This window comes from Ostrea edulis, chromosome 7 (assembly GCF_947568905.1).
Source record: "Ostrea edulis chromosome 7, xbOstEdul1.1, whole genome shotgun sequence".
In the NCBI taxonomy this organism is placed as follows: Eukaryota; Metazoa; Mollusca; class Bivalvia; order Ostreida; family Ostreidae; genus Ostrea; species Ostrea edulis.
The window spans coordinates 53,136,712-53,148,942 of record NC_079170.1 but is presented as its reverse complement, the minus strand read 5'-3'; the positions used below and the strand labels follow the sequence as shown (position 1 = coordinate 53,148,942).

The following is a 12,231-nucleotide window of genomic DNA, read 5'->3' as shown; positions in this document are numbered from 1 at the left end:
AGGTTCTTGCGGAATGCTCCATGTGCTTAAAGCTCTCAAAGTTCATACATGTATGTCAGAAATGTGTTTTTCTCATAGGGATTAATGTTAATCTGTATAACAGATATTTCTTATATGTCTTGTCAATTTTCTTTTGATGAATCGCTGTATTATCTTTCATTTGATACCAAGTTTTGTATTACATAACAATTAATTATTAAAGAATTAGGGTTTTATGGATCAGATACCTTAAAACAAAATGAGATGTGCCAAACAATAAAACTGTTTAATTGTGTTCAGATTCAATTTGTAAATTGAAGAAAATATGCTTTAAACGAAACTTTACCAATATATTTAACCTATGTAAACAAAATCATGGCACGAGCCTTGTTTACATAACAATGAATTGTGAGCTATGTATCTCGACAATTGACATTCAATTTTTTGATGACCATTAGAAATACCTTAGTTGAGCATTCCAATCATTAAAAATGGAAAAATAAAATTTGAAAATTTTCAGCTCACATCGTGTCCATGCCCCTTTAAATAAAGAGGCGGATTAAATGTATTAAGTCGTGTTGCAAGATGTTCAGGGGCTTCGCTCGTCTCAACGGCCACACCGTAAAACAATTTTATCATGTAAAGCACAGAGAAATTTGCTATAGATATGAATACTTACTTCCGACCCTACCAGGGGTTTAACTCGAGACCTCCTTGCAGCATGCAACCAGCACACTAGATCGTTCGACCACCTTGTTTTGTGAAGTTTGACCTTGACCTGGGAGTCGGACCTACTTTTTAAAGAATATGACCTATTCAATATCTCCTGAACTATTTAAGATAGATCTTCGATATTTTGTATATGCATTTTTTATGACAATACCTTTTATTTCATACTATATCATTTGACATTGATATTTGACCTACTTTAATGAAAGTGTAACCTATAAAATATTTTCAGAAGTAATCAAGACAGGGCTTTCATATTTTGCATACATATTCTTTATGACAAGACGACTATGTGATACATGTGACATTGACCTACGTTCTTTTAAAATATGACCTAATCAATATCTCCTGAACTATTTAAGGAAAAGCTTTTATATCTGTATATAGATTTTTATGACAAGACATTGATTTACTTCAGTGTTTGACCTTGTGACCTTGATCTGAAAGTTTGACCTACTTTTAATAAAAATCCGACTTATTCAATATCTCCTCAAGTATCTAAGATGAAGCTTTCCTATTTTGTATAGATTTCTTACGGCAAGGTCTTTCGTATCATAACATGATCTATGACCTCGTGACATTTGTCTTATTCAGAACAGCAAGATTGATTGTATCTTGTTTAACGTCCCTCTCGAGAATTTTTCACTCATATGGAGACATCATCAATATTGGTGAAGGGCTTCAAATTTAGGCTTATGCTCGGTGTTTACGGCCGCTGAGCAATGAGAGTTCGTTAGTGTGCCACACCTACAGTGACACTAGACACCCGTTTTAAGGTCATCTCCGAGGACCCGTGACATTCACACCTGATGCCAAGCGTTTGGCGATGAAACTGTCACTTCCTGTTTTAACGTCATACATGTAGGTCTGTCGCGGCCGGGATTCGAACGCTGGTCTTCCGCATGCGGGGCGATTTGATTGATTATGGTTTTACGCCGTTTTGGCAATATTTCATCCACTTTACGACGGTTAACTAATTGAAATATGTTTGGTTGTGAGTGTTGAGTTTCCTTGACGGCCCCCAGTGAGCCTACTCTTTTTCGAAAATCAGGGAAACGATAGTTTGCGTGCCAAGAGAGTTGCGATCCTTGACACGGGACACCCTTTAACGTCCCATCCGACGGACATGAGAGTTAAAAATACATAAACAGGTAAAAAAAAAAAAAAAAACCCACCCCAGATCATATCGTGTATACAAACAGTTGTATTATTAAAGTGTTCAAATTTTTCTATACAAATCGCATTCTTGTAAAAATTGTATGATATAATGATTGTCAATGTTTTTAAAAAGTTCTTGCATTGATTGCACAATACCAAAAAGAATATTCCGTATGGCCGTAAAATCACTACATTATAAAAGAATATGATATATAGTTAATGGACAGTCACAAGATATACATTCAGGCTGATGCTCTTTGTTTAGTTACTTTAGTAGGTAAGAATGAGTCAATTTTGAATGTCCGATGCGTATTCTTGAAATAATCACTTCGTCCTGGCGTTTCATTACGATGTTACACGGTTTGTTTACTTATTTTTAATAGAATAAAGTTTACTTATGTCACAGAAATCCCGATATATTTGCCAAAGAGAATTTACATATAGTTCCATGAAATATTTTATATCAGTGTAGGGAATTTTAAAGTGTGCAATATGATTTTTAAGGGCATATTTTGCCGCTTTGTCTGCTTTGGTGTTGCCAGGGATACCAAGTCTTGAGCTTTCAGCTCAGGTGAGCTAAAATGTTTGTCGAGATAGAGAGAAAAGAAGGATATTTCATCTGAGGTAGGCATATAGTCATCAATTAAGTAACAAATACTGTAACAAGATAGAAACAGAGGTTTCCATCGTTTCCCCGGAATCAAACGGTAAAATGAAACAAGGTATACATAAAGTGACAAGAAAAACACAAATGAGATACCATATCCTGGTTTAAGCAGTCAAGTAAAAGTGTTTACCAATTGCCAATAAAAATGATTTTATCTGGATAGAAGACTTCAGAACCTCCCATTCCATTCTTTTCTCATATTACTGTAAGCTAATAACTAAGCCAGCGCCTTCAAAATGAAAGAATTTTGACGTGCGATACATTTCCCTACTATAAAGTAACATTCTTGCTCGTCAAATGGATATTGAATTGACGTTTATGAATATCTCTCTCTCTCTCTCTCTCTCTCTCTCTCTCTCTCTCTCTCTCTCTCTGTGGACAATTGGGATTCTACAAGTAATACACTGTAAGAGGACGCGATCCAGTTGACTTTATGTTGCTAGAGTATGTTGGTAACTTTCTAGAAAATGCGTGCTTAAAAAATGAATGCATTTCTAAACACGGGGATTTGTTGAAGATTTGGGTTATCTTTCCTGGACTATCGTTTTTTATGACTTATTTTATGGAAGTATTGTTAATGTACATTTTCGAAAATTCCATTTCCCTCAGTTAAATTGTACTACATCACTGTACATGCATCACTGATGGTTTCTTCACACACTGTATTTAGTGTGCCCTATACTAAATGAAAGAAATAGACTAACAATAGTTCATCAAAGTTTTCCTCGTTAAGGATGATCAATGCAATTCACCATAAGGACGGGAGATAAGACTACAATAGAAATGGTATCAGACTACAAGACTACACTGAACCTAAGATAACGTTAAACATATCCCAATCACATTGTGTTCTATACCTAGTCACTTATACAGATTATAATGGCAGGGCTGAGGCCGCTCTTTTTGGTTCTCCTTTTGGCGGGATTCACAGTGCCTTCATCGGGAGAGATTGCTGAAAATGATGTTATATTTCGCAAAGATTTTGAGCAGATGAAGAACTTGGTGAAAATTTTAAATGAACGGGTTCAAATCCAGGACCAAAGACTGTCAGACCTAGAAAATGAGGTAAAAGCTTTGAAAAGTGAAGTAAAGCAGAAGAACGAATTTATTGAAAAGATGACCGAACCCTATACAGTTAGTCCAAGTGAAAACAATGCTCAGCAGAAATCTTTCATCGTGAAGAAGAGAAGTGGTGTTGAAAACTCTAACGACAAGAAGCAAGGAAAATGTGAGTACAATATATGTATATGTAATAGTGTGATATATTATTGAGGCTATTTTAGTTTACACCTAGGTTAGTTTATTCACTTTATTCTGTCAGTGCATAGAATTGAATAATTACACAAATATGTTTAGAATTTAACACCATTGCAGCTTTTTCAATCGCCCTAGTACTCGTTGGATTGTGTGTTTAATCACAGGGTAGGGAAGACCCAAAGCCAAATCAGGTGCGCATGAGAGCCAATATGAAGGCTCTTATGTGTAAGGTACTGCCGTAATCGCAACAGAGTATTTTTACGGTATGGATAACTGTATTCGTAGATCCCGAGAAAGTAATCAATCAATATGCATCCACATTCCCCTTTTTTAATTTCAAGTTGTCCTTTTTTCATATCTCATCGATCTTAAAAAGCCCCTTGAAGAATTCTGTAAACTACACGTCAGGTTAAACAACTGAGCACTGACAGTGACCTGAAATTCCCTGAATTTAACTAACAATTAAATAAAAATGTACATGCCCAGATAGCATGACTATACTTTGGATCAATGGATATTGTTGGCAGAGTGGTTGGCATCGGTTTTACAATACATTAGACCATATCTAAACATCCAGTTTATTACTGGGTTCCCAAATAGTTTGTGCTTCCAACACTGACTCTACTTTCAGTGATATTCAGTGTGTTTGATAATATGATTTGATAAAGGATAAAAGTAATGATTTACAGACATAGGCTACATCCACTTCTCTTCACAAACCTTCATGTTTTCACTCTAGAAAACGTGTAAATGCCGGAACAGGCGATGGTTTATGCCTGGAGTTACGTAACAGACAAGTTATTTCCAAAACTTTAGCATTAATGCATGCATCTGCCAAAAGGAAATCAACACTTACTCGCTGTTAATCCATTTACACATGTTCTATGTCCTGGGTTTGAATTACTAATTTTCCAAATTATCCGACTTTGAGTTGATTAACACACAATTCAAACCCAGGACAGGGAACATTTGAAAACAATTTAACACCGAGTACATGTACGTGTTGATTTCCTTGTGACTTTAACAACCCCCTTTCTTGAGCGGAAAAGGTACAAACTTGTGTCGCAACCACCATCCCCTTTGAACATTTTCTGGATCCGCCACTGCTAGATGATATTGAGTGTTGATAATCTCGAGTCACCAATCCTGCCGCTCCACTTTTAGTCAGATTGATGTTTGACTGTCACAACTCTAAATAAAATAGAGAAGTTTTAAAAATATTGTTATGAGTAAAATTAGATTCGAAGAATAAAACAAAAACACACAAGTACATGTATATGTCATTTGAAGGGAAGGGTACTAATAAAATCAAGAACTCTTGAATATATTTACACAATAAACAAACGACTTGGCACAAATCAGACAGAGTCTACAATGCCACATTGGTTTATAAAATTGGTAATTCATTGCACTTAATTCAATATACGCGCACGTGACATCGTTTTCCAAAGTGGTAGGGGGAGGCAACCGGAGGAGAGTTAACTTCGCAATTGTCTAACAGTAGAAAAAACTAAAAGACTTTAACATCCTAAAGGGGGTGCTGCGTCCTTCTTTACATGGTTTCAATTCTACTATTAAAAAATACCATACCTTCCATGTGAAATACTTAACTTTAAATGTGACAATAAGGGAAAATGAATGTTGTCAAAAAGGGAGACAGGCCCCCCATTTCTACTTGCCTGATATAATTGTAAAATCCTGTCAGTCTACTGAGAAATTGATTCGTTTACTCAACCATCCTATCATTGCATTCACTACAGATATCAGAATTGTCCCAGTTCCTTCGGCGAGTACCGTGGCATTCTACGCGTACATGTCGTCTTCCGAAAGCAACCCCGGTGTCCACCATACTCTCATCTATGATCATGAAGTTACCAATGTCGGAAACGGATACAATAGGCATTCTGGAACCTTTATCGCTCCCGTAGATGGTATATACGTCTTTACATGGACTACGTTTGTACAGCACATCGGTGAATACATGTCCACTGAAATAACACTGAACAGCCAACCCGTTGGGGCAACATTTCCTGAAGGTGGAGGTGATTTCGCAGGGGTGACGGGTTCAGTTGTCCTCTCAATGCAGAGGAATGACATCGTTTTTACGAGAACTCACACAACCTACGTTCCTCATGGGACCATCAGAAGTGATAATTTGATGCGATCCACCTTCTCTGGATGGTGTGTGTCTTGTAATTAAAATATAAGCAATAAAATGGAAACCTATCTCAATCGTTCGGAAATTTATGAAAGTTATGGGGGGAAATAAAAATAAATATACGTTTTAACATGACATTAAAGTTTGAAATATTTGAAATTCCAAAGATATAAAAACTAGAACTGACGTTTCGGGACTAATACCCCCGCGGGGCACACTATATATAATGGATAAAAACAGACTTCCTCCAGATCAAACCAGAAGTTGTCTAAATCAATTGGTCATCTAGTACACGTATATTATATTTTTTTTATTGAAAATGTTGCTTTCAAAAATCAATTAATCAATCAAATATTAAAATATTTCCGGTGATGCTCAATATAAACACTATACCAATTGATAAGATTTTCAGAGACTTTGATTGTTTATTATCATTTCTCTTAATTTGGTATATTGTTTAAAAATTGCTAGTGTATGATGCTACCCCCCCCCCCCCCCCCTTACGCCAACAGAAAATGGATACATAGAAAAGAGAAATATTCATACATTCATTATAAATCAAATGTAAGGTACATAAATGTTATTTTACTTTGATCAAAAATGTATGTAAAAGGTCTGATTCAAACCTTTTAATTTGCTATTGAAATATTCTCAAACAACATTCTTAAACAAAATAGAAATTATCATAACTTTCGAATACTTTAAATATTCTGATTTAGAATAAGAAATTCATAACTTCAGTCTAAGGTCACAAACTACCAGGAAATGGAGGAAAATTCGCCTTCAGAAGCCCATGTTTTAATATTCAGATTTTATTACCATGGCAACCAATTTTCAAAAATAATGTATATGGTTCTTGAAAGCACACATGTGAAAGATTTTAAAGGTCCATCATGACATCTGATGCTAGCCTGGAAATGGGTCGAGATACACTCAGGCACCTGCCATCCTGGAAGTAAAAAAGCAACAAAAATGAGGAAAATATACCCATTTTCAACCCCTCCTAATTCAAAAAAATAAATTTCCCCAGTATAATGACAGATATCAACTTTCAGCAAAATTCCTAACCTTTCCAACAAGGCCAAATTTGCAATAGGGTCCTTGATTCCTTTTCGAGATATTTTACATCAAAGATGCAGCATGCTCTTTTCAACTTACCGTTTAAAGTGAAAGTAGAATTGCCCGCCTAGAAGTCAAACTCTCATACATCTCACAGTCACAGTTTCGAATCCCATAAAAAGGCACTGGATCAATGTAGAATGGTCACCTCCCTATATTAATACAGATATCAATAACAATGAAACTATTTAAATTCTATAAAATACTCTTTTAACATATTTACATTTTAACCCTGGTCACTTTAGCTTCGTATTGGCAATTCGCCAGGTATATTGAGACTTAAGAACAATGTATTTACAATGTTTATTTCAAATCTCTTCAAGAATTTTTAAGATATACTCGTTTTAGTTTAAAAAATGACTGAGTCCTTAAGTAGAAAACAGCCTGTAAATTGAGAATATTTTTTCTCTATTATTGGAATGCCCGGGAGATTAAGGGTGTGTTAGAATGATTGCGCATGCGCTGAAAATGGACGGTCGAGATTTTACATTTCTTCTATTTGGAAAGTGTTGTGTGTACTTTTGATGACTTGTGAACACGCATGGACATATCAGACGACAATAAGAGACGTTTGTCCTCAGATGGATCTACTCCCAAGCCAAACAATAAGTCAGCAAAGTCGGTGAACAATGGAAATGGTGATACCACCGAACGAAACAAGTTCAACAATGCACCACCGCCAGCCCATTCGAACACGGCACAGCTTGCTTGGGTGGACCAATTGATGATCCGTATAAATGATCTCGACGTAAAAATCTCTAAAATTGACTAAGTAAGTAAAGATTTGAGTTATTTATGTGACAAGATCGAAACTGTTCAGAATAGGGTCAGTCATTTGGAGAAATTCACAGGAAATATGGGGAACACGATAGGGGAAATCAGAAAAGCACAAGATCACCTTAAAGTTGATATGAAAGATACAATGAAAGAGGTTAAAGAATTGAAACTTGTTAACAAACAGTTACAAAGTAAAATTACAGATCTCCAGGCACGTAGCATGAGGGACAACTTGCTCTTTTTTGGACTCGCAGAGTATAGAGGTCATGGAAGAGAAAACTGTCAACACTATTAATGACTTTTGTGAAACAGAGTTAGGTGTTTCTGGGGTATTTAAAAATATCGAAAGAGCTCATTGCTTAGGAAAGTTTGACAGATACAGAACCAGGCCAATCGTCGTTAAATTCTCTAGTTTTCGAGTCAGGGAGAACATTAGAAGCAATGCATTCAAGGCTAAAAATAGTAATTTAAGATGTCTATTTAGCTTGTGTTTATATACCCCCTAGTAGTTCCACTTTTTATCAAACCTATGACTGTGATATATTTAGTGACTTAGAAAACCACATTGTTGAATATATGAGCCTGGGTAAAGTCATGCTAATCGGTGATACTAATGCTAGAACTTCTAACTCAAGTGATTTTATTCTACACGATGTACTACATAATGATGTTTTACGTGATTTGAGAGAATTGTTATTCTATGGTTCAGATATACAACTCCAAGTTAGATCAAACCCAGACAAGGTTGTTAATGACTTGGGTAACAAGTTACTGTCTTTATGTAAAAGTAGTGGGCTAAGAATTCTAAACGGTCGGCACCATTTAGGAATGGACAATGATAATACATTTGTTGGACCAAGGGGTATGAGCGTTGTAGATTATGTTATAACTTCCCCTGATGTATTTCCCTCTATTGATCAGTTTATTGTGTCAAATTTTACTTTGTACTCCGACCACGCACCGCTCCATATCAGAATCAAATCAGGAAAACATATTATCCAAAACATTAATTCTACTGTTGAGGTAAATCAAGAGTCATCATACTTCGTCTGGAACCAGGAACTTCATTCACAGGCAAGGTCGACACTATTAGAAAATTCTCAGGAACTTATGGAATGCTTTGAAAAATACCCGTGTAAGTCCCAAACCAGTATCGATGAATCGGTCAATTCGTTTACTACACGCTTGGCTGATTTAATGCGTTCTAGTTTTGAAGTCCATAGAAAGTCTAATAAAGGGGGCCAGCGCCCTGATAAAGTACATGATAAACCCTGGTTTAACAGAGAGCTTAAAAGTAAATATAACACATATCGTGTAGCCTTAAACCAGTTCAATCATTACAAAAACAAAGAAAATCACTTGAATTTAATTGAAGCAAAAAAGAATTATAAACATTTAGAAGCTAAACTTAGGTGTCAGTATCTACGAAAGGAGGGTGATTTACTCAAACATCTCCGTAAACAAAACCCAAAAGTATTCTACAAACATTTTCGAAAAAAAAAAAGAAGCCAAAAATACTCCAATAGACTTAGAATCGTTCCACACTCATTTTAAAGACTTAGCTACATTTGTTCCCACATAAGATTATTCTAATGTGGAAGACACAGGACCTACAGTTTTTAATGAACTAGATATGGAAATTACCTAGAAAGAAATATCTGAAGCTATTGATCAATTAAAACGGGGGAAATCTCATGGTTTGGACTATATTTTGAATGAGTATTTCATGGAATTTAGAGAATTTTTTGTACCATATTTGCATATTATTTTTAATCGAATCTTATCATCAGGATTTTTTCCAACACAATGGTCTGAAGCTGTTTCTGTGCCTGTTTTCAAAAAAGGTGATCCTTCTGATCCAAATAATTACAGAAGTTTTGTTAGTTGTTTCTGCAAATTGTTTACTTCCATACTAAACAGAAGACTCGTCTCATGGGCAGCCTCGTATGATTTTATTTCGGATGCACAATTTGGTTTTCAACCCAAGCTAGGTACTACGGAGGCAATTTTTGCGCTTCATTGTCTTATAACACAATCAATCCAATCTAAAAACGATTATATTGTTGCTTCGTGGATTATAAGAAGGCATTCGATTCAGTTAACAGGGAAAAATTGTATAGAAAATTAAAACACTACGGTATACAAGGGAAGCTGTTTACTATTGTTCGCTCCATGTATAGTAGGATTAGAACCTGTGTAAAATCCTCTGGTCACATTTCACAATTTTTTGAAAATCACATTGGTCTATTGTAAGGAGAATTGTTGTCGCCCCTATTTTTTGTATTGTATGTGAATGACCTTGAAATTGAATTTATCAAAAAAGGTAATCATCCGACTGATTTACAGTTATTAAGTCTTTATATTTTGATGTATGCTGATGACATGGTGTTGCTTGCAGAATCGGTTATTGAACTACAAAATATGTTATAAATACACTGCAAAGTTATACAGATGAATGGGATTTAGTTGTTAATGTAGCAAAAACTAAAATTGTTATATTTAGAAATGGTGGGAAGATTCACACAGATGAAAAATGGGTGTATAAAGATGAAAGTATAGAAGTATTAGATCAATTTGTTTACTTGGGCGTTTTATTTAATTTTAATGGTAAATTTTTGGTAACGCAGAAACAGTTAACATCACAAGGTCGCAAAGCATTATTTGTCCTTAAATCAACTATAAAACAATTGTATTTAAATCATTGTACCTTATTCTCCCTTTTCGATACCTATGTCTGTAGTATTTTGAATTATGGATGTGAAGTGTGGGGATTACATAAAGCACCTGACATTGGAAAGGTTCATCTGGATTTTTTAAAATTTGCACTTGGTGTTCGTAAAAACACTAATACAACCATGGTATATTTTGAAACAGGGCGTTTACCATTGTATTATGTTCGTATTTTGAGAATGTTCAAGTTTTGGTTTAAAACTATTGCAGTCTGAAAATTGTATACTTAATGCTGCATATGAATGTTTATACAATATCTGTGGAAATACAAAGAATACAAATCGTAACTGGGCTACTTTTATCAAGGAACAACTTGATTGTTTGGGACTTAGTTATATGTGGCATGATCAACATAACTTAAATAGCCATGTTTGTTTGCCAATAATACAACACAGATTGAAGGATCATTTTATTCAAAATTTACATAGCAACATGCAGTATGAATCAAAATACATTATTTACAAACATTTGGTTGATACTTTTTGCTTGCAATATTACCTAGAAAAATCTATTCCTAAATTGTACAAAAAGGGTATCTCCAAAATAAGGCTATCATCACATAATTTATCCATAGAAACTGGCAGACATAAAACTGTACCACGTGAATAAAGGTTTTGTAAAACATATATCACTGAAATTAAGGATGAATACCACTTTTTGTTAGTCTGTCCTGTATATTGCCAGATTAGAGCTAAATTAGTGAAAAAGTATTACTGGAGTAAACCCTCATGTTCTAATTTACACAACTATTAAGTGTGAACAATGTTAAAGAACTCTGTAACTTGGGGAAATTTATTTGTAAAGCTCTTGAACTAAGAACAGTCCATAATATGTAATTTGTATCGTCATTCTCTTTTTTTACTATTATTACATGTATAATTTATTTTATTTTATTTTATTTTACTATATACTATTGTATGCTAGATGTCTTTGTAAGAATTGACCGCTTATTTTCAGCTTTGTAATTATTATCCATGTTCAATTTTGTTATAATGCTATAAGATGTATGTCTTTCGCAATAAAGTCATTATTACTATTATTATTATATTTCTGTTTTCTTAAATCATATATGCTCCCGTGGTGCAAAATTGAAAAGGGTTATACACATGCATCATTTGATAGATTTAATAGATCTTGTATCTTGTTTAACGTCCCTCTCGATAATTTTTCACTCATAATTGATAGTGGTGCCAAACCAACCCAATTCAAGATATTGAGCAGACAATATCTTCCTATGTCCAGAGTGGATTGATCTTTGACCTTAAAATCAAGTGAATGGTTCTCAAGATGTTGAAAGGACATGTGGTCTACCGACCGACTAACAGGTGCAAAGCAATATGCCCTTGTTCTTTGAAGGGGACACTATTATTAAAAACTTATCGCTATTCACCTTTGAATTATAACGCTTAGGCCGATATAGCATTGCGCTGTGTGACGACACAATTGAATCTGTTAGAAATACAATTGCGAAATGCAACAGAAACTCTCATTGGTCCATATCCGCCCAAATTCCCTTATACAGGAGTAGTCTGCATTAGAAATCATGACGGCCAGATGGAAACAAACTTCAAGGAAGAAAGAGAAAAAGTTGTATTCTCGTGTTGCTTTCTCATAAATTTAATATAAAAAAAATATCCTAACATATTCTCCTACTATA

The 12,231-nt window shown here is 34.8% G+C and overlaps 1 protein-coding gene across 1 annotated transcript; it reads left to right on the top strand.

Moving 5' to 3' along the window:
• The first annotated feature begins 3,363 nt into the window (after positions 1-3,363).
• On the top strand, positions 3,364-6,017 carry LOC125653657 (cerebellin-1-like). The gene is made up of 2 exons (XM_048883220.2): positions 3,364-3,761; positions 5,551-6,017. Exons 1-2 carry the CDS (start codon positions 3,413-3,415, stop codon positions 5,988-5,990), a joined length of 789 nt encoding a protein of 262 aa, XP_048739177.2. The 5' UTR covers positions 3,364-3,412; the 3' UTR covers positions 5,991-6,017.
• The last annotated feature ends 6,214 nt before the right edge of the window (positions 6,018-12,231 follow it).

What these genes read in the sequence shown, in the direction of transcription:
- LOC125653657 (XM_048883220.2), top strand. Translation starts at nt 3,413, where the DNA reads ATGGCAGGGCTGAGGCCGCTCTTTTTGGTTCTCCTTTTGGCGGGATTC. An exon ending in CGACAAGAAGCAAGGAAAAT is followed by an intron (nt 3,762 to 5,550) that starts GTGAGTACAATA and finishes CATTCACTACAG; the next exon opens with ATATCAGAATTGTCCCAGTT.